The sequence below is a fragment of the Cibotium barometz genome, chromosome 41 (assembly GCF_041138505.1).
Source record: "Cibotium barometz isolate CiBa-2024 chromosome 41, ASM4113850v1, whole genome shotgun sequence".
Taxonomy (NCBI): Eukaryota; Viridiplantae; Streptophyta; class Polypodiopsida; order Cyatheales; family Cibotiaceae; genus Cibotium; species Cibotium barometz.
The window spans coordinates 7,880,979-7,904,502 of NC_141086.1; the positions used below are offsets into that span (position 1 = coordinate 7,880,979).

At 47.6% G+C, this 23,524-nt stretch overlaps 1 protein-coding gene across 6 annotated transcripts in view; it reads right to left on the reverse strand.

Moving 5' to 3' along the window:
• Nucleotides 1-326: 326 nt before the first annotated feature.
• FIP2 (potassium channel tetramerization domain-containing protein / pentapeptide repeat-containing protein) overlaps nucleotides 327-23,524 on the reverse strand; it is a 53,552-nt gene continuing 30,354 nt past the window's right edge. For 3 of the 6 annotated variants that reach the window (XR_015262944.1, XR_015262943.1, XM_086779934.1), the window contains 5 exons: nucleotides 3,727-3,800; nucleotides 2,488-2,546; nucleotides 2,258-2,317; nucleotides 2,004-2,084; nucleotides 1,008-1,668 (listed from right to left, as the gene is read on the reverse strand). Coding sequence is in view for 3 of the 6 variants with exons in the window: in XM_086779934.1 (XP_086636060.1) it covers nucleotides 1,615-1,668; nucleotides 2,004-2,084; nucleotides 2,258-2,317; nucleotides 2,488-2,546; nucleotides 3,727-3,800 (328 nt within the window). In the remaining 3 variants the exon portion in view is untranslated. Of the gene's footprint in view, nucleotides 916-1,007; nucleotides 1,871-2,003; nucleotides 2,085-2,257; nucleotides 2,318-2,487; nucleotides 2,547-3,726; nucleotides 3,801-3,994; nucleotides 4,064-23,524 lie in introns of those variants that run through there. The other 3 variants (XR_015262942.1, XM_086779933.1, XM_086779932.1) reach the window with 3 other exon arrangements.

The following is a 23,524-nucleotide window of genomic DNA, read 5'->3' on the forward strand; positions in this document are numbered from 1 at the left end:
CTACGCTCGCCCTAGAGGTTTGAAGCTCATATTTGTCATTGTGCATGTAGATAGATAGTTGACAGCAAATGATCTTGTGAAAAAATGTCGTCATTCGGTGATTATCTACATGAGAGATGCACCCCCCACTTAAGAGGGTTACCTCACACATCATAAATGCATAGCTTGAAGAACAGAGAGCTTAACTAAAGAATTGATATCATGTTGACCTTGTAGTTTTGAAGTGTTGATGGCATGCCATGGTAGTGTCAACAAAGCACATTTCCAAAATTGAATTTAGTGGGGTGCAACTTCGCCAGGTGGAAAGTTAGACATCACACAAAAAATGTTTGTAAGCACCCAATTGTTATATTTTTTTTAACTTGAGCACATGCTCTGCACACTGACAGCAGAAGCCAAGGTTTCATCTCCTGACTATATGTGCTCCACGGCGATGCTTTGCATTACCGGTACCTGCGAGGCACTTCACAGAACAGGAGACCCGAACTGATGTCTCTTGCCTCCATTGCTGAAGCACATTAATCGCCTGGACATTGAAGGCAGCATTGTTGCCTCAACACTTCCTTACAGACTTCTAAAAGTTTGCACATTTCTTACATGGACATTGGCAGTCGAATATAGAAACATTGAACATCCAACTTGTAAGCACAACCGTAGGTTCAGTATCTTGAACAACCTCTGTGAACATCCATCATTTTGTCAAGCAGGAGATGCAGTAGGCACCATTACCTGAAGCTCAGTTTTTTATGAACTCATCAGATTATGCACTTGCCTGTCCCAGCTCTACCCACTTGCCTATCACCATCACCGCAGAGTTGTGACACTTCCTGAGGTGTCTTATCATTTCTTTAGCAGCAACATTAGCATCCAATTTGAAAGATCCACCTGATTGGCTGTCTCCTGCTCATCCCAACCCTTGACTGGAAAGTCTTCTAATTCATGAGAATCGTTGTAAAGTAAAATTTACATTAAGCAGTTTCTAACATAATATATTAAGTGCTCATAAATTGGAGAACGAATGTACATATGCTTAACATTAGTGACTTGCAAAAGGAGAGATTACAATTTGAATGGATAACCAGAGTTATAAAAATATCCAACTTCCACTCTTGAAATGTACTGGGACAAAAGATAAACTGCAAGGATATCCTTGTGGGGGAGTTTATGTAGTCTCAGATCACTTTACTCGAGAACGTAATAATGACGACAACCTTTCGACCAATGTGAAATGTACAATAGCACCCACCTCTTATAATAGAATCACAGCAGAATGGTTACCACCTCTTATAACAGCATCACGACAGACAGGTTTAAATTTTCATTCTGGTAAGAATGCCTATAATTGCTTTGTCAAATTTTTTGTTCTTTTGAACACCCTTGAATCACCAGTCATTACCTCAAGAATGTCTATAAATTCGTAAGTGAAATTTTAAACCTCTTTTGCGTGGATATTCTTTTCCCACAGGAATGGTCAACCCATCCAAATCAAGAAGCAAGGACACAATGTAGGGCCATGAATATTGGTTATTTCTCTGCTTCACACCCAAGGAATCAAGTGGGTTTTCTAGAAGAACATTTTGCATTTCACTCACTGGTGCATATCCTTGCCTTGCATCACCTGCTTGCATTCCCTAGATTGGCACCTTCTAGATTTGCACCTTCGAGAATCTACAAAAAGTTGTTGACATGTGACGAACTTAACCATTTGTGTATGTGTGTGTGTGTGTGTGTGTGTGTGTGTGTGAGAGAGAGAGAGAGAGAGAGAGAGGAGGGGATTAACAAGTTCGTGGGACCAAATCGGTTCATGAGACCAATTATGATGGAATGTGTGAGTACAGTGGTGGGAAATACACAGGACATTCCCTGTAACCTAAACAAAGTATAATGTAAGTAAAAATAGATGGCAACTGCAAAGTATGCCGAGATGACACCGCTGGACAATGAAGAGGACAATGGAGAGAGAGAGAGAGAGAGAGAGAGAGAGAGAGAGAGAGAGAGAATACTGAGTCTCGCAGGTTAGCATCTCGCAGATAGACACGTTGAAGATTTGCTCGACGAAGGTTTGCACCAATTAATGTTGCACCCTGACACATTTGAGGTGAAAGATGAGAACACAACCATCCCAATACAACCTGCATCTCAAACTACAAAACATAATCTTACCTTGCAAAATTTTGGAAAAGTACCTCAGGCATTAACAAGTGTAGAAAGAAGTCCCTTTATGTGCGGTACAAAAACATCAAAAAGCAGTTATTACCTTCAGATTGGCTCCTTCTAAGTTTGCACCAGAAAGGTTGGCATTTGTAAGGTCAGCACCCTGCCAAAAAATCAACCACCCCCCCCCCCCCCCCCCCAAAAAAAAAAGAGTGCAACCCAAGATGACTTTGATAATTAATAACGAGCATTTGAGATAATTATGTCATCACCTCGGAAGTGAGATAATTATGCAATGTTGTAAAAAATGATAATGAATTTCACAAATATTACCTGCAGATGTGCCGACCGGAGATTGGCTTCACAGAAGCTGCACGACACCAAGCATGCATCTGAAACATCCAATAGAGCATCAAGAAGCTCAGTGGTATAAGAAAGTGTTTTCAGTTGATAGACCCAAAGACTACTAGAAGGCTTAACAACAAAGGTCTTAGCCACATGGGAGATGCTTGGGATGGGTCTTTACTGGGATGGAGAAGTGTTTAGCAGATTAAGGTCATGCTTGGTGTGGCTTAAAGGGATAGGCCTGTCCTTGCCTCTGCATTGAGGAGTTTGAGAGGTCTTCAGGTCAACACTGCATATGTATGGGATTCTTGGACTGCTGATTGGTGCTGGATTGGGGGTGTGCCCCTTGTGCAAGCCTAATACTGCCAGTGTATGCTCACTTGATGGAAATAGTTCTGAATTTTGATGATATCAACAAGCTGTACAGAGTCAGGATATCTGTGAGGAGCTGGTGCTGGAGGTTTAATGCTTTGTGGAAATCAGGTCTCCCTATTCACGTGCATGCAAAAGCAGCCACCAGAGTTATGACATGACAATAAAAACCCCATATTTATGCTCCCACAAAGCACATGGAGGTTTAGTCCCACTTTGAGTGCAGCCCTAGTTTGTCACAAAACGCCCATATTATCTACTTCCACAAAACAGAAATTGTGTCAGTCTCTTGGGAAGGTTCCCAGCAGAGATCTATAAGAGCGATGTCCACATGGGCTCATGTCTCCCCATTCATCCATAAAGGTGGTACACCTATAGGTGGAAATTGAGGAGCAGTGCAAGAAATCAGTGCTCAACCTGCAGTCAGCCCTATGGGCATGCCACCTGAAAGTCTGCCCCAGGGGGCTGAAAGACTACCAACATCCCTCCACTTTCATCATGATCCACTCCCAACACTCTTGGAGCGTTGCAGCCTCTACTAACCCTTGTATCCACTTCCATGTCATCAGTTCTAAACTTCCCTTCAAACATAAGGCCCTACAGCTATTACCTTGCCCATGGGATGAACAGGGAGTTGGACGGTAGGTAAGAATTTCCCATCAATGGCTAATGGGCGGCTATGATTGAGCCATGCTCACAAACACTTCTTTATGTGTAACCGGCGTTAAGTCCAATCCCCTCACTAGACATTTCTGTAAGACATGTCTACTTCCTCCCAAACTTTGTACATTGTTCACCTTTACACACTTTTTGAGTAGCTCAATTGAGGTAGAGGTATGAGTCCAGACAACAGACCTTGCAGGTTTGCACTCTGCAGATTGGCGCCCGCAAGCAATGACCCTCGAAGACTAGCTCTCGTAAAGATGCATCTGCAAAATACAATTTTCATCCATGACAAGAAAGGCATAACAATACACTTAAAGACAAAGCAGACCTATCAAGCTGCACACGCCCTTTACAAGAGAGACATCTCCAGACCAAAGTTCAAACCACTTAGATGCTTGAACTGTTGATCCCAAAACAATCATCAGGAAGTCATAGCAGGTGAAATATTCACAATAACCTGCGTGGGGGAGCCTTCTACTCGCGCTGAAGAGATGCATAATTATCCATTGAGCTTCGTCGATCTTCTCTGCCATCATTGATCACCAGTGGTTTTCAAGGTGGAAAAGGAGATAACTTACATGAAGCACTAGACTTTTATAGGGTCCTACTCAAACACAAAATGGTCCAAGGGCAAGATCTTTATGTTACATGCACACCTTATCCGGTGCCACGTAGACATGATTATTCCTTGCAGCCACCTTAGTGGCAAAGTTAGAAGATTACTATGGGAAGTTTGGAGCCATTTTGGCAGCCCAATAAGTGCCCGAAGGTTGTCAAGACATACACCAATGGTCGGGACAAGTATTGGGCACAATATGAACATATTTTATGACATTTTTTATTACTTTTTATGGCCTGAGAGGGCTGGCTGACCTGAATAAGACTTGCTATCAAAATCCCTATATCAAGGCAGGTCAAGAGTTATTCATATGCATTCAGAGACAAGGCATGCAGAGCCAAGACCAAGGCATGCACTCACAACATTTGGATCAAATGAGTACACCTCCAAACCAGAGACAAGGCATGCACTCACAACATTTGGATCAAATGAGTACACCTCCAAACCAGCATTTTCCATTAACGCACAGAGGAGGAAAGTAAGCATTAGTTTATGCACATTATTCAGTACTCACATCTAATTTAGGTCTTTACCAATCATTGAAATTACTCTTTCATTCAATAATATATGCTAGGAGTAGGCTGGGTAAAGAGTCTCTTTCTCCTACTCTCTACTTCTGTGTCATCTTTGTCCATGTGATTAGTGTCAACCTCTCTTTCTCCTAGCGTTAATCATCAAAAGCACGCTTCCACATAGTCGACAAGTTACATTGGTACCAGACCCTAGGGAAGTTCTAGGTATAATTGTATATGCTGAATTAGGGTTTCTAAAATTAGGGATTTTGTTTCAGGGGTTTGCAGGCTAAAATTAGGGTTTCGTTGCTTTGCATGAGTTCAATCCTTGCATTAGTGTTTTCAGCCTTGTTTCAGCTTGACAAATTAGGATTTGCGTTTTAGCATAGGCAACCAAATTAGGGTTTTTGTTTTTGCATCCGTAATCGGCTTTGTGCATGTGCATTAGGGTTCTATGCAAAGCTTGCATATAGCAATAGTTTTGCATGCAGATTGCGTCAAGTCTAGGTGAGATTTCATCCAGCATGCAATGCATTGGTAGAGCTTGGATGAAATCTCATCCTTGCTATGCATGCTTCCAATCCAGGGCGCTATCTAGTAAATACCACTTGCATGTGCATTAAGTACTTTTATTGGAAAAATGCATTTGTCATGTTCAGCGCCAAATGGTTGGTTCATTTGTGAGTGGACCAAAAATAGGTGGTGTACATGCTAACTCATGGGTGTCTTTGTAGGAAAATACTTATGTGGAGGTTTTTTCCCCCTAGCCATTAGGTGTGAAAGGAGACCACTTTTTATTATCCTTTGTACCTTTAGTTTTGAACACCTTATCATAATATCAGAAACGTATGCATCTTCGAACTGTGTGCGCCTGTCTCTCTCTTCGCCCTGTTCTAGCTGCGCACACCTCACCCCGCCCAATTTTGTTTGCGCCACGCCGCCCTGTTCTGGCTGCGCGCACCTAGCCCCGTCCGTTTCTGTATGCGCCCCAAGGCAACAACATAATCTTCTCTCCTCCTTGCAACACGCCATTGCCCTTCTTGCATACCTCCCGTACTCTGCTTCATGGGCCCTACCCGCTAGCACTCTACTACTAGGAATTGGCACAGAGGGGAACCCTTCAGTCCAAGAATGGAGGGCTCTCCAGACACGCACCAGAGGTGCAAAGAAAGGAAATACAGTACAGTATGCAGTAATACACACAAGATCATGGATTCCCATGTTAAGGCAAGAACGACAGCCACTGTACAGAGATGGGAGGGTGATTATCACCAAGTGGCGCTCTCTATGACGGTGCACGACCTATGAGACCAAGCTAGAGATTGCGGTCTCGAACTGCAATGGCGCTATGCGGACAGATGCAGGCCTGTTTGAGGAAACGTTTAGAGGGTGTGACATGGTCCTATATACAGAGACACACCAATGCCAGGGGAGCCGACTACCCGAGGTGAGGGGGTATAGATGGGAGTCCGCTTCCGCCCACAGCCACGCACAGCAGGAGGTACTAGAGGCTCAGGAGGAGTGGCCATATTATACACAGAGGAGCTACAGCATGTGATACAGGTGGTAAGATGAGATGAGGATGCACAATTCATGTGGTTGAGGATCATGACAAAGAGGGCCCGAGACATCTACCTTGCAGTGTGCTACTTTGCACCAGTCACATCCAGATATGCCACCCGTGGGAAGCCTCCATACTTGCCACTTTATGATGATATTATGAAGTTCTCCAGCCTTGCTGGAGACCGCAATGCCCACACCACTAGTGCATAGGTACATTTCTTCAAGACAAATAACCCCATGTACCAGGAGATCGACATGGTGGCCACGGATCTCGAGCAGACATCACAGGACATGGCAACCAGCACGGACTACGAGGAGTACTTCCTGGCTCTTGGTGGGGCTCATAGACTAGCCCTAGCTCGGTGGCCTGGTTCTAACTCTTTCACTTGCTACCCCTTCGGACATGGAGCCACTACAGTGGATGGGCTCACTCTCCTTGATACCACTCATCCTGGACTGTACCGTTTTGCCTTGCACCACTCAGCCACCTGCTCTACCACATCATCGCCACCCGAGATACCACTTCACCAAGGAGATCTCTTCCGTCTACTCCACCCACATTTTCCACACCCTCTCCGACCTTGACCCACACGGCTCACAACCACCCTTCATACATCTGCCGCAGCTGCCTTCCCACACACTAGAGCCACTCCCAGACCACCAGGTGGGACTGTTCCACAGAACAGCTGGTATGATGAGGAGTGTTGCAAGACCCGTGCCCGCCTGCAGCGAGAGGCTTCTCTAGGCTCCACCACTCACCAGTAGGCGCGAGCGATCTTCTGACGTCTCACACAGAGGAAGAAGTGAGCCTATCTAGCCAATCTCAAGCAGGAGCTGTGAGAGATGCTATTTATAGGATGCAGTATGGGAGAGCACAGGATCACGATGGGCTGCTTGCCAAGCACTTCTCCCATGCGAGGGATGTGTTGGCTCCAGGACCTTATGTGAAGGTTTCCACACCAGTTGGTCTTCTAATACCATTGTGCTCATTCTGAAGGCAGGTGACCCCATGAACCCGGGTAACTATAGGACTATTATGATTGATCACATGTTGGCCAAGATTTATGGATCAATCTTGGAGCATGAGCTCACCAGATGGGCCAAGGAGTAGAGACTCAGAGCACCAGGGCAAGCAAGTTTCTGGAGGGGACACTCCACACTGGATCACATCTTCACGCTACGGGGGATCATTGAGGAGGGGAGAGCTCACGGGCATCAAATATACTGTTGCTTTGTGGATTTCCGCAAGGCTTTTGACACTGTCCTAAGGCCCAGATTGATGAGGAGACTTCAAGATATGGGAGTACCAACATATATGCTTTGGGGGATCCTCACACTTTATGAGTCTGCCACACTGGCCGAGTACGGGCCCCAGGGGCTGACTCATAGGTCATACGCAACACTATCAGGGTGAAAGAGGGCTGCCCTCTGTCTCCTACCCTATTCGGGCTGTACATTGATGAGATATCGGACTATATAGACAGATAAGGAAGACCAAGAGCACGATTGGCACGAGTCTTGATACCTATCCTATTGTATGCAAAAGACATTGTCCTTATCTCTGACTCACCAGAGGGGCTACATAGGCATTTGGATGCATTACGGGCCTTTTGCAAGGACCGGGACCTCACTGTGAACCTTGGGAAGACCAAGGTTACGATCTCTAATACCTCCCCGCAGTGGATAGGTAGATCCGCACTGCAATTTACTTATAGTGGGAAGCCCGTGGAGCATGTGACCTCTTATGTATATCTTGAGATCGCTTTTGCTGGACCGCGGTTCTCTACACGGAAGGCGGCCAAAACCAGATTGATGCATGGCTATGCAACCTTGGGCTCACTTGAGAGGGAGTTCTCATAGATACAGTTTCATGAGCCGAGGACGAAGCTCTGGCTATTTGACAAACTAGTCACACCTGCACTATTGTATGGAGCTCCCATCTGGGGTCCCAGTTTGTACCACAGGAGGAGACGGAGGGGGGAGCCAGCTGAGACAGATATGGAAGAAGTAGGGTGGAAGTCAATGGAAGGTCCCCCTAGTGATGATGATCTCGCACATGATTAGGAGTAAGCCATCAATGCCACATGAGATTGTGCGAGCAGCGGATACAAGGGCTGCACCGATCGTGATAGAGGCTCTATTCCAAACAGTGACGTATTGGCACAGATTATGGGAGCTCCCACTAGGTAGATACCCACCGGCTCGCCCTAGTGTCCTCGAGACAGATGGCACTAGTAGTGTTGGTATGAATAGATGAGCACTTGGTTCGATATACATGACATGTAGGGCACTCCCCCCGTTTCAGTACAGCATGTAGGCCCCCTCCTTCGCTCTCAGCAGCATAGAGCTGAACACGGTCATCAAGAAGGACATTGTGAGACTGGATACTCAGAGGACTTGGAGTTCACCCGTTCAGCTCCCAGGGATGAAGATGGCCTTCTACAAAGATCATCTTCTTCGCTTGACAGAGGACAATTTCATCATACACCTGCACTACATGAACACACATCTGTCATTTGGGGTGCGATTGGACAGATCCGCACCTCATCCCATTAGTTGAGAGTGGAGACAGCTAGATATGGGCCAGGGGCAGCTGCACTAGAGGACAGGATATGCCAGCTTTGTCATACAAAGGCTGAGACAGAGGCCTACTATATATATGCCGATGTTCGGCGTACTATTAGATCAAGGGGGGCTTCCACTTCCTCTTCCGAGACGAACTTTGTCAAATCCCCATAGGATCTCCTCGTAGAACGCTCCTGGTACGAGACTCGAAACCTGCAAACAAACCAAACAAACAAGAAGGGGGTGCAGGCCTGACTCACCTCCCAACCACGACAGCCGTGGGCAAGCCCATAGACTTGGCTGCCCCCACCGAGCCACAAGCTGAGCTAACTAGATGGACGTACCGACCAATCTCTACCTCGTGACGTCCCATACCGCCACGAAGCTACCCTTGCGGGCCTCGAGACTGTTGCCGGCCTTGGCTGCATAAAGCAGGTGCACGTCTACACTAGATCCAGGCTCCTGACCATAGAGCTCTCACAAAGACACGCGAGACTCTATATGACTAATGACTAACCTTGGCCACCCTTTTATAGGCTCTTGGCCGGTCATCGGGCGTCCACACTTGGGCGCCCGCCCGTCCATACTTGGGTGCCCGCCCGTTAGTCTTTCCCTAACTCAGCTCGCCAATCAGCCTGCCTAGCTCCAAGCTTCCCCAAACCTGGAAGCTAGTCTTGTGTGCGTGTAGTACACAGTAGATACACACTGTGCACATGACATACTCCCCTTCCTCTAAGAGCTCACTCTTGAGCTCACTAAAAAGCCAGGGTAATCTCTCTGAAGAGTAGTCAATGTCTCCCCTGTAGGGTCCTCCTCAACACAATCCTTCCACTTGATCTTGGAGGGGTTCCAATGCAATATGGTGGACATAGTGGAGTTGGACCTAGACCCCATTCACGAGGCGTTCCCAGAAGAAGCAGCAGTACGGGATTGGATAGAATCTTTGCTTACTCTGGCCTCCTCCTCTGCACCAGTGTCTCAACCGGAAGAGATAGAGGTCATAGGTCTAGGGGAACATGAGTTTTCTCGACAACCTCGCAAGAAGGTCTCTCAAGAGGACTCAGCAGAGGCACCTATAACCCCTCCTAGACGCACTCGCAAGGAGCGTTGGGCAGAGCACACCTCAAGACTACGGAGGATGCCTTGCCAGTAGAAGAGATACCCGCTGGCTGGACGAAGGAACGTATTGGTGATTTCCCTCTGGACATCACCCCAGCCCATGACCCCTTATCTCTCCATCAAGCCGCACTCGGCATCGCTCCTCTTCCACCCACCACTTACCACGAGGAAGTGACAGAGCTGAACCTAGCACAACTGAGGAGCCATGCCCCATCTTGGTGGCAGCTTGGGTCTCGGAGGACCCTTCCACTCTTCAGAGAATCATGAACTTTTTCAAAGAGCACCAAGATGTGTTTTCATGGACTTACAAAGTCCCAAGGACATCACTTCTCTCGTCTGCCACTTGAATGGCGAAGGGAGCTGGCTCGGTAATTCGGAGACCTGAGACTTGCCTAGTAGCTTCAAGCATGATGTTAACACCAGAACCACCATCCACAATGGCCCCTGCAATTTGAGTTCCTCCCACGGAGACGATCACCCTCGGGCTTCGGTGATCGGCCACTCCTGAAGCAGTGAGGCATACCCTTGCTTGCTGCCTGGGCCGTCGCCCACTACTACTAGATGTGGCTTCACCCCTAGTTGCCTTGGAATCCATCCAATGCTGGACCAAGCCTGACAGTTGCTCTCCTACTTCCTAGCTCAAACCACATAATTGAGCTATGCTCCTGCCAACACTTCCTCCCAACTTAAATTACTAACCTTGGGTTGGAACTTGGGTAGACTTGTCACCCACCTTTGAAGGTATAGTGGTTGGGGAAATGACCAAGGTAGGCGCCGCTTCCTTCTTCATGGGTGGTGTTTGAGTGAATTCCTCCAAAGTCTCCTTATAAGCTTGTTCCACAATGGATGGGTAAACTGCACCATCCAGAGGAGGAGTTGGTGTCTTTGGGGCTCCTTGGGACCGGGTGACGGCCGCCACTATTGAAGTGCCAAGAGTGGGAGGTGGCACCACTACCACTATTGAAGTGTCAACCTTGGGAGATGGCACCACTGCTTCCACCATGTTAACCAGCGGGGTTCTAGGACAATCCCGGGTGTGGTGGTCTCAGCTCTCCGGGCAATGGAGGCATGGGGGCGAGCCCTCTGGTACAGTGCATTGAGCTTGCATGTGGCCGCTCCCCGCATAACGGTAGCATATAAGAGGTCGGGTGGGGTTGTTGGAAGGACGGCAATTGGCGAACCTTTGGTTGGGCCTGGCCCCATACGTGTTGTTAGTGGCCGAAGGTATTGGAGGAGCTACCGCATAGACCACCGGGGGTGGGTTTTGACAGACTTGGGATGTTTGTGGGACCGGCACGGGTGGGACGTACGACTGATAGGTTGGGAGAGTGCCTGCTTAATATGGGATTTGCATAGGCAGGGGGTTGTACGTTAGGGTTGCTCCGAGATGAAGGGTATTGGTGAATGCAATCGTGGCTACTTGTGCTCCCTGCTGAGATGTAGTCTGGGGCGGTGGAGGGGTTTGTACAAAAGTAGCCATGGGGGAGGGAAGGGTATGTGGGGCATCTAAGCAGGAGGGGCCAATGGTGACAGGGTTAATATAAGCTTGGGATTGGGGGATAGCTACTCCAGCTGATCGAGGGTTCAAGAAGGGTGTTGGGCTTGGTTGGTGGTTAGGGGCCTGGGCAAAAGTTGAAGCACTGCTGGTTGGGGTCACCATGTAGTCTTTGGCGAAGGGATTGAGCGGGGTGGCACCTTGCTTAAGTTGTTGTTGCATAAGGCGAAGTCCCTTGAGGTAGTAACACTCCTTGTCCTCATGGCCCCCCTTTGAGCAAAATGAGCAATATTTCTTGGTGGGACAATCATTTGGAAGATGGCCTTGCAAGCTACATACCGGGCACCATGGACTCGTCTTGGGATCTTTGACCTTGAGCTGCTCAATCTTCTTCCTGAGCGCTGCCAGGGCCGCGTCCTCTTGTTGTGACCTTTTGAAATCTTCAAGCTCCTTGAGATTGGCTAGCTCGTCCATGCAAGCAGATGAAGAAGCTACCGTCGGGGGTAGAGGAATAGTTGGAGGAGCCGAAGACATGCCGGGGATAAGTGGGGACCAAGAGGTACTGTGCTCCGCCATGAGGCGAGCATTCTCCAGTTGTGTAGCTCTGTCTTGGAAGTCTTGCAGGGTGCGTTGGGGTGCAAAGATCTCTCTCATCTTCATCGTTGTTTGAGTAGGAAGTGCACAAAGCACCCACTGTTGTAGCGTGTAGTTTCCAAGATCTTGGGGTAGTCGAGCGACCAAAACTTTAGCTCTTGTGACAAAATGGGCCACTGACTCCCCTGCCTTCATGGAGAGTTGGTTGAGCTCTTGAGTAATGAGGTCAAAGTAGTTCCCAGGCCGAAAGGTAGCCAAGAACTGTAGCTTGAGGGTGGCCCAATCCAAGAAGTGGTTGACGGGAAATTGACTGTACCACCGATCAACACTTTCTTCCAGCGTTGTCGAGAACAAGACCAAGAGTGCATCATCTCGGTTGAGACCTCTTGAGTCACACATAGTGAGGAACTACCGCACATGGTCTTCCGCATCTTCAGTGATGGTACCTTTGAAGGTTGGTAGTTTAACTTGCACGCGGTTAAGGACAGTAGTCAATGGCTCTCAACCTAGAGCTGCCATAGGGTTAGAAGAGGAAGATGCAAAGGGAAGAGTAAGGGAACGAGGAAGAACCCTACGTCGACTAGTTCGAAGAGGAGAATGAAGGGGTGAATCACCTCCAGAAGCTCTAGTCTTCGGGAGCATACACAACACTCCTCTCACCACCAACAAAAATCACCAAAAAGAAAAAGAAATTGTTTTTTAAAGACTATCCTTGACCTCTAGGAGCGTCCCATCGTGATCACCAAATTTTGTCTTAGCTGTGGATATCTCCGTCGGTCCTCGCTCTAGGAAACTCGAGGACTACCGACACAAACACTAGGATTGGGGAGAAGGGAGCGTGGATCCTCTCAAGGAAGTATACCCGCCAAGGATGAGTCGACCTCACTGGCTAGACATACAAGACCTATGCTCTACACTGTCTACCGTGCTCTCCGACCACCACCTAGCACCGCAGTATCCCTACAGGCCTCTCACTCACACCACACCCACCACTGACCACTCACTCACCTTGCTCGCACAGAGAGACAGACAGAATACCACAAGAAAACAACACTGTATAACAAACAGTAGACAAGAATAATACAAGAGAGAGATTCCTCTCTGAGAATGTGCTACAATGAAAGTCCTACACCAGAGAGTCTATCCTGCTGCCGAGAGAGTGCTCCCCTTATCTCCTCCTTGGGTGTCCTCCTCCTCGGGTGTTCTCTTCCTCGAAGTCCCAACCCTCATCATGTATTGTAGAGAGAAGATCTTCTGTCGAGAAAAGGAAGATAGTGCCAAGAGGATCTCGAAGAGGAACTTGTCATCCCTCGGGAAAGGGAGAGGGGTGTTGCCTTCATGAGTGCCATCGGAGTTGGCCATGCATGTCGGAGATGTCGGAGGGCACCGGCGGTGACGGCGGTTAGACACGGTCGGAGGGCATCGGCGGTGACGGTAGTCGGAGCAGTTGGAGGGCATCGGCGGTGACAGCGGTCGGAGGGCACCAGCGGTCGGGGATGTCGGAGGTGATGGTGGGAAGCTCTTGGTGGAGTGTGGAGGACCTGGCTTCCCGTCCACAGACACCTTGTTGTATTGATCCACAACCCTAAGCTTGATTAAGAAAAGATGCTAAGTAAACATGACTAAGACAAAGGAGAGAGAAGAAGAAAGTGATAGTTGGTGTCAGGTTTTCTTGTGTTTCAAAGGTGGCTGAATGCTTGTACATGGTTTAGGCCCTTGGTCATCTCTAAATGGGTGACCTCTACCCCTACATACGCTTCTACTGATGACTTAACTGATGGATGAATGAATGAACTGAATGTACTAGCTGAATTACGAGTGATGCTTATATATATGATGAGAGGGCCTGGTCGGCCAGCTTAGGCTGCTGTCGGCCTGCTGCTGGACAAAGAATTCATGGAATGTTTGCTAAAATGCTGCGCTTATCATTAATGCTGCCCATGCTGCTATCCTACTGTGATGCCTGGCCGACTGACTGTTTGGATGCTTCAGAAGGCTGCCGACTGCATTGCTGGCTGCTGACTGGGCATCCATGCCCTCCATGATGCTGGTGTTGATGATGAATATGGTGCTGATGGTGCTGAAGCTGATGAAGATGCTAATGTTGCTACTGATGATGATGGTACTAATATTTATGCTGATGATACATAATAAACTAAATGCTATCCTAACTGGTTATCCTTATCACGGATTATGTTGTTCATGCAGAGATTAGCCATGGCACAGGCGTGCACGTGACATTGAGAACATTGCTCAACAGTAATGAGGTGATTCCGGACAGTAAGCTTGTTTCTACCACATTGAACTCATTCCTTGATACATACCTAGCACTCCACACATCTCTCAACCTCTCTATGAGGGGAAACCCTACCCCACTCACATTTTAGGAGTTAGTGGGTTTACTTTTGCAGGAAGAGAAAACCAGGAAGAACAAGTACGTAGGCGTGCATGGTAATGATCAAGCTTTTGTGACAAAGGACAAAGGCAACGGGAAGTTAGCTGGTTATCTGCCAAGGGCCTGATTTTGGATAGCCAGCAACAAGGATAAAAATGACGCGTGTATGCCTAAGAAGAAGGGCAAAGGCCACTATTGTAAAAAGCTAGGTCACTACATCGATGAGTGCAAAAAGAGGATTGCCAAGGAAAAGAAGAAGAAATTCGGCATGATAGTTGTGCATGTTATCACCATAGATGATAGTTTTGAGCAAACCAAGTACTCTGGTATTTTTGGCACTTATACCTCGGCTTCTAGTGCTAAGAAAGAAGCAGCCTCACCAATTTTGCGCAAGGTGATTGGGCTTTTCTTATATGCAACTATGATGCCTCCAAGGAAGACATGTCTCTTAGTGCTACAAAGTCTTCGGATTTGTTTGGTATTTTGACTTTGGTGCCTCTAGGCATATCATATCTCGAAGGGATATCTTCAATAACTTAGGTGTAAACCCAGCAGGGCGTGAAATGACAGATTCCACCACGTATCCAAGAGAGAAAAATAGAGAAAGTAGATAGAGAGAAGGAGAGAGAGAAATGAAATGAAATGAAATGAAATGAAATGAAATGTTATATTAACGTCTTCAAAAGGCCAAAGTGACCTATGAGACCAAAGTTACAACCATATGACATCTGATACACTATCTGGAAAAGAAAAGAAAGGACTGAAGGTAAGTATCTAGCCCTACAATACATCAGTAGTAGGGAGCATCCGGAAGCAACAACTAGGGAGAGTGGGAAGCTAATGCTACTAGTCAAAATGGGATACATGAGTACATGGATACATGAATACATGAATATGGGGGAGTACAAAAGTGACAGTGAGTACAACAGTATATGGCTGGAGTGGTAATCATCCTAGGAGCTCTAGCATGGGTCTCTGCCGGATGGCTTGGATATCTGCCATAGTGAGATGCCTGGTCGGACAAGCCCGATGCCTCGCAATGATGCTCTGAATCCTCCGGTGTAGGCACCGTCTCTGATGTAAGGATCCGCGAACCCTCGGGCGCCTGGATCTGCCCAACTGGATAGCTCTCTCAACTAGAGTCCCACAGGGGGCCCACTGTTGGGCTGTCGGCTGTGTGTCCTCCCGGGTAGTCCCTCTAAAGAAGTCAGTAATCTGTCTCTGTGTGGACTCCCTCGGGCGCCTGGATCTGCCCAACTGGATAGCTCTCTCAACTAGAGTCCCACAGGGGGCCCACTGTTGGGCTGTCGGCTGTGTGTCCTCCCGGGTAGTCCCTCTAAAGAAGTCAGTAATCTGTCTCTGTGTGGACTCCCTGCCAATCGGGCGTCTGCTCCTCATAATGGACTCTCTGAGCCTACGGATCTCCAGGAGATAAAAACCCAAGCGTCGCTGATCACAATAGTCCATGACTCTAGACAGTGGTCCAAATCCCTCTCTGAAAAGGCAATGGTAGCGCCCCCGAATCTCATAATATGCTGTGCAACGACGACAGATGTAGTGCTCCTCCGTCTCTGGCTCTATCCAACAAATCTGACATATCCTGTCCCCTGGAGGTATGCCTCTAAATCTGCCTGTCTCTATCTCTAACTGATGTGAAGAGGTGCGGATCTGCCCAATGGCGCACCTCAATCCATGAGACAGATGGGTATCCATGTAGCTCGGTCTAAGTATAAAGCTATCCTCAGTGGTGCGGAGAAGATGGTCTCTATAGAAAGCCATCTTCGTCCCTAACTCCTGTGAGGGCTCTAGCCATGTCCTCCTAGTGTCCAACTGAATGAGGTCCTGTCTGATGACTCTACTAATCTCAGAATGTGTCAAGGTGAGAGAGGGTGCCTCTAGAGAGTATTGGAAGGGTGGAAGTCTGTCTAAGCTGAACCCGTAGAGCTCAAACCAAGATGCTATCTGCGCATACCAACATGAAGTCTCTCCCTCCATGGCTAGCTGATGAGAGGCCTCTAAAGCAAGTCGTGCATACCGGTGCCAGGGAAGCTCCCAGGTGCTATGAATGAAGGACACTGATCTGGCAAGAGCCTCTACTACCATCGGTGGTGCTCCCATCTCGGCTCTGATAATCTCATGGGGTACCGAGGCCTTAGCCCGAATCATCCTGGACATCATGGACACAAGTGGTCTCTCCATCGATCTCCATCCATCGTATGTGCGTCCTGATCGACTGTGACAATCTAGGCTAGGCCCCCAGATAGCATAGCATAGCATAGCCGATGTGACCAGCGTGTCAAAAAGCCACAGCTTAGTGCGTGGCTCTTGAAACTGTACCTGTGAGCACATCCTCTCTAGACCTCCTAGTGCTGCATATCCTCTAGTAAATCTGGCCTCTGCTGCCCCCCTCATGGAAAATGTGGGCCCAGTGAACACTACTCCAAGATATGTGTATGAGTCAACATACTCCACTATCTCCTGCCCATATGTGAAAATATAGAGAGAGAGAGAGAGAGGGTTTAGAGAACTTTGCATAGGACACACTCAGCGGGGAACAGGCCCCGCCTCCTTTCAGGAATTTATTTAGGAACAATCCACGGGCTCGGAAGCCACGATCAATACATCAATGAATACAAAAGCAAACAAATATGCCGATGTAGAAACCAATGTCGTAGTCGATGTCGAGGCACAAGATCCTGGTGCTGTGCACACCATGGGAATGGCCCACAAGATCTCTCATCGGGCTAGTACCAAATCCAGCATACCCCAAGCTTGTAAACAAGATACACAAGTGATAAGTGTAGATGATGAAGTTTATGATGTTCATAGCATAGAGCTCTCATGCATAGATCACATGGATAGAGCTCTCTCTTACATTGTAAGAACTCTCATGCATAGAGCTCTCACATACCTGGGGGGGGGGGGGGGGGGGGGGGGTCTTGCTTTTTGCCCAAACGCTAGCCATGCTTTCGTTTTACTCTTCTTCTTCTTTTTTTCATCTGGCCTTTGGCCCAAGATCCTCCCATAGTTACCAAATTTCACCGTCCGTAGACAGCTGCTCATAGGCGCTTATTTATCCACCCGTACGCGATGTCGCCAAGGAAGCACCAAGGGGGGTTTTGAACCCAGGACCTCTTGGTCCTAGGCAAACACCTTCACCACTTGAGCTATCACCTCATTGGCTTTTTGTTTTACTTGTTACTTTGCTTTTGTTTTTCTTTTTGCTTTGTTTTCCTCTTTTTCACTTTTTACAATAAAATACTATTCAAATAAGGCTAGCTTTTCCCAAATACTTTTGTACTTTGCTTTTCCAGCTTTAGGGCCTTGCTTTTTGGCCCTAGAGTTGCTTTTTGAAAAAACAACTTTTGCTTTTTGGTCCTGCTCAATCCCCTCTTACCAGTGATGCTCTTGGCTCACGGTCAACTCAATTAGACTTTTTGCTTTTCTCTGCTTTTTGCCCAAAACTGATGCTTTTCCACATGTGCAAACCTTATCCCCATGCCTTCTTCCACTAGTCGAGTGTCCTAGCAAGGGTTCCATCATGTGAATAGAGCTAGGAAGGCCAAATAGTTATATTCCCTCCCTCTTATATCGTAGTTGTCCTCAACTGCGAAGTACAAGTGTATGAAGCATATCCATATGTTCCAAGTACTAGCCCCATCTGGTGAGCTTGTGCATTTGGACATCCCCCATATCTGTGATGCATCTGCTCATCTCGCAACATCTCAATGCATTATCTTTGATCAATGGCTTGTCTTTGATGGTTTTTCGTCATGACCTGTCACAAGTGTTAGATAAAAGAAATCCATACTTACCTCCTATAAAAATTAGACACAATGTAGTCAACAAACAGGTATGCATCATTCGCGTCTACCAGGTACTAGCCAAGTAGTCTAGAGCCCAGTGGACTATCACATGCCATAAATCCAAGCATTGTCCACGCATCAAAAACAGCACACAAAAGTCAAAGAAATTCAAACATACATCAGTATGCAATGCATATGTAAAGATCTGCATGTTCATAGAGCATCTGGTCTCATCGAAAACCACTCCTGAGCTATCTAGCTCTCCAAGGAAACCGCTTAGTCAATCATAACCACTCATCTCGGCCATCTGGTCACTACGACCGCCAAGTGTTCATTAATACAATCATCTGGGCCATCTGGTCTCTCGGACCGCCCGACTGTCAAATAGTCATCTGGGCCATCTCGTCACTCTAACCACCTGACTATCAAATCCAACACAATCATTTGGACTGTCTGCTCACTATGACCACCTGACTGTGAAATCCAAGGCATGTGGCACAAAGGCCACCCAATGGGTCATCTAGCATCATTGCCACCCAAATACAAATCTCGCTCCTTGGGTCATCTGGTATGCAACCGACCCAAACTAGAGCATGTCGAATCAACCATTACATAAGAAAAATTAATTATCAATTACATTCCAATATATATATACAATGAAGAGGGCTAGAGGTACAATCCCTCCCTCTTAAATATGTCTTGTTCTCAAGACGTCTATGTCTGTACTTCAAATATATCTGGACCAACCGCTTCCTCATAAGCTCGAAGTATCTCTGGATAGTCCTTGAAGTACTCCTCTGGGATCCATTTCGCATCCAATGGCGAATAATTCTTGAATTTCAAGAGGAACTTTCTGACCACTATCTTTCCTCTTTTTCTCATAGAATGAGACACAATCTATTTTGGTTGCAAGATTTCTTCTTGTTCTTCTACCTCTGGTGGATCCTCCAATACGGGCTCCTCTGGGGGTGGTCCTGTATATGGTTTCAATAAACTCACACGGAAGGCTTACGTATCCTCCAATGATCTAGAAGGTCCAACCGATAACATAGATCGTTGATCTTCTTTGTAATCTTAAAAGGTCCATAATACCTAGGAGCAAGCTTTCGGTCCTTGGCTTTAGACTTCCCAATTCTTGCTTTCTCGAATCTCAACAAGACCCAATTCCCTTCTTCAAATGAGACCTTGCTTCCATGCTTTGTTGGAAAATATATCATCTCCAGATGGTCTACATGTATCCTAGCATGCTTGTACTGGTCATTTCTATGAGGCCCTGCATTAGCATATCCTTTAGGATTTTTTCTAGCATTTTTATGAGTCTTTTAGGCTATTTATGGCACTTTTATGACTCAAGACTGTTGTCGGCTTGCTGCAGCTGGCCGAATTGCTCTTATGAGAGATATATAAGGGTTCACACACTTCTCCTCATATCTCATCTCATTTTTGCATATAAATACTTCTCCCATTGATCCTTTGCTTCGAGAGCATAACACTTTATAGTGAGGTTTGCAATCTAAATTTGTCCATCAGTTTGAGGATGATAAGTTGAAGAGAAATTCAGCTTTGTCCCCATATTGTCGAAAAGAGCTCTCCAAAAGAAACTGGTAGTTCGAGGATCTCTATCCCCTACAATGGACTTAGGCAATCCATGGTGCTTGAAAATCTGTTGAATAAACAATCTCGCCATATGCTCTGTGCGAATGGTCTTCTTCACTGGAATGAAGTGGGCTTGCTTACTGAATCTATCAATAATAGTCCATATACCATCTCCCATTCCCTGACTTTGGTAATCCAAAGATAAAATCCATAGCAATACTCTCCCATGGAACATTCGGAATCAGCATAAACAATCATCAAATAAGTCATAAAATGTGTTCCTATTGTGCCAAATACTTGTCCCAACCATTGGTGCATGTCCTAGGCACCTCTAAGCACTTATAGAGCTTCAAAACTGTTCCAAGCCTCCCATAAGCGGCCTCTAACTTTGCCTCTAAGGTGGCTGCTAGGAATAATTATGTTTACATGGCACCAAACGAAGGTGTGCACGTTATAGGCTATGCCCTCTATTCTGTCACGTCCTACCTATGATGTAAGGATGTCCCAATGTGCTGAAGGTCCAAGACCTGAGGCATTAGCATGGCCTATTCAAATCATGAGCTTGGAATGTAGGCCCTAGCACACACTTACATAAGCAAAAACCATCACCAAATTGTGGTGAGTGCTATGTCATTGAAGGGGAGCATGAATTGATTTAGTTGTGCGCAATTGTATGGTTCATTACACAAAGATTATTTTATGGTGGGGAGGATTTGCTTGATGCTGAGTTTGCAGACGACACGGGCTTATTTTTGCATGGCCAAGAGGCCAATCTTATTCAAGCTGAGCAGTCGCTCCAGGTTTTTAGTGCAGCTTTGGGAGCATTGATCAATTGGCGCAAGACAGTGGCCTTTTGGATCAGTAGTGCTCCCACTCCGACATGGAGCCCGGACCCCGGTTTTAGATGGATTCCTCCAGGCAAAGCAGTGCGGTATTTGGGATGCCAGATTGGCCTCGATTTGTCACCTGAGCAGCAGATTGCCCCGCTTCTTCTGAGCATTCGGAAGAAGCTATTGTATTGGAGTACAGCTCGACTATCCTTGGCTGGGAGGGTGGTGGTGGCAAATCAGGTGCTGTTAGCGACCATGTGGTACATTACGTCTTGCTGGATTTTCTCGAGCTCTTGCATCAGCCAGGTACAGAGGCTGATCAGGAACTTTCTGTGGTCTGGGCGGGACGGTCAGCCAGCTCGGGCAAAGGTTGCATGGGCAGTTATTACACTTCCGCTGGCTCAGGGCGGTTTGGGCATTATAGATCCAGTCGATCAGAGTAGAGCCTTATTGGGGAAGCTCATTGTTCGGGGGTTGCTTCCAGGCGCTGAGCCTTGGAAAGAGCTCCTCTTGCAGCGACTGCAGGCTCGGGCGCCCCCTGCAGGGGGTACTTGGGCACCAGAGATTCGCTGGATCTTCATAGAGATGAGGAGGACAGGCCTCAGTAGAGGATGGGAGGACAGATTTGCTTTGAGTATCCTGAGAGCTTGGGAGCTGCTGAGACCGGGGCTCTCTCAGCGGCCTCCTTCTTGTGTTGAGGAGCGGGCCAGGCAGCCGCTCATCTGGAGCCCAGTGATTCGTACGGAGCAGGGTCATATGCTGGGTTCTCGGCCTCGTCTAGCCTGGGGACCTTTAGCGGCAGGCCCAGCTCGTAGTTTTGGAGACTGGCAGGCTTTCTGCAGTCTACCAGAGGAGATCCAGGTGGAGAGGCTGAGTCACTTCAGAGGGGGGTTGATTATGAGGGATGATATTCAGGAGGCACTTACAGAGGAGTGGTTCACACCTCTCGAGCCAGTGGCCCCACGGTGGATGGGAGCCTTTACACAGTTGGAGATCCTGATTGCTGTCAGAGCTAGCACTGAGGATGGCAGATGCCTCTACTATGAGATTCAGGATGAGGGCAGACTCCAGAGAGTGGAGGTGGAGTCGTCTTTGGTTGCAGAGTGCACCTTTCAAAGGATTCGGGTAGTGGCTGCCGCTTCTCGGAAGTGGCATATTGACCCCGACCCTGCTGATGTGCTCCCGGATTGGCGCATATGGGCATATGCAGCGCACCCCTTGGCCCGGCTACAGTGGGACCCCGGGGAGTACGAGTGGCATGATCCTTATGCATCCCTTGAGGCCACAGAGATCACCTTTTTCCAATATACTGTTCGGCTGGGACGGCATATTTTGACGGCGAGGAGGACGGTTTCTCCAGCGGCAGCGGGGCATTGGCGATTGCAGGGACTCTCACAGGAGTTCCTGGAGGCTTGGCTCTGGGCTAGTTGGCAGGCCCGCAGGATCTCGGCTTTTCAGTGGCTGGTCGCCCACAGGGGCTCAGCAGTTGGCACTTGGCTTGTTTACAGCGGTCTTCCGGCGGCCTGCGTCCGATGCGGCCACCCTATGGAGACACAGAGACATTGCCTTTGGGACTGCCCTCAGGCACACCAGATTTGGCTGCGGATACTGCGTATTCTGGCCCCCCTCTCTCCAGAGGGTATGTTTACGTGGGGTGCCGCTGCTTGGTCGACTTCGTCAGGGCCTGCTATGGGCTATGAGATGGAGCAGGGCAGTCAGGCCATCAGATTTATTAGGGGCCAGCCTCGCCTGGTTCCGGCACCGAATTTCTCGTCCGCCAGCTGGACACAGGAGAGGGATTTACGATGGGAGCTCCTCAGCAGCCTCACCATCTAGTTCACCTGGAGGGCCCGGTGCTTTACGGCCTTTGAGGGGAGATTAGAGCCACCAGCAGAGACTGTTCGGGGGATTTGGCAGGAGTTGATCCACACCCTGCGAGGACAGTACGACCGCATCCGGGGAGACTCGGATGAGGCGATCTTACGGCGCCAGGCCTTTCACACCACTTGGCGCTGTGGCCCGTTCTACACCTTACACACGGGATCCCCCCGTTGGCACTACAGGCCACCTGTTTGGCTCTTCCCCCCCCCCTATTGTATGATTTAGCCGCTCAGTTCTTTATACTGATGCTTGTATTTTGCAGCACCTATAGGGAGAGTCTCCCGGGCTGCCATGATGTATTCACTGCTCTTCTCTCTCTTAGGAGCAGGAGTTTTTTGTAGCCCTACGGGCATTTTTATATAACTAATGAAAGGATCTTTTCTCGGAAAAAAAAAAAGATTATTTTATGGTGATTGGTAAAAGGGAAAAGGATGAAGAAGTGAGTTGAGGTCCTTAGGCTCTTTACAAGTGGTCAAGGTAATTGCTCAGTCTAGAGACCTATACAAGAAGATGATTGAAAGCTCATTTGTATGAGAGATCTTTTATGCAATGGAATGATTTGATTTTTTGAGCTTCTTACTATTCATTAAGCTTGCTATTGTTTTACTCCTTGATTTTTTGAGCTTCTTACTATTCATTAAGCTTGCTATTGTTTTACTCCTTGATTTTTTGAGCTTCTTACTATTCATTAAGCTTGCTATTGTTTTACTCCTTGATTATGGAATTGTTAATTAGCCTTAATCCACCACCTCTTCTCTAGAAATATATTTTTGATGTGACTTGGTGAGAGAAACATTCCCTACAGTCCTCTTGGCACCGTACCTCAACAAAATGTTTGCAGATCATGTAAGGTGACGAGAAGCTGGAGGCCCTCCAGCCTTCTCAACAAACCTCAAAGCCCAAAACTAGAGCTGGTTGGGCTGCTGCATGCAGTAGAACCAGCCACATTGTGGCCCACCATATAGGTCAACCAGATGACAAAGACCTCTAAAACCTCTTGAGTTAAATACCG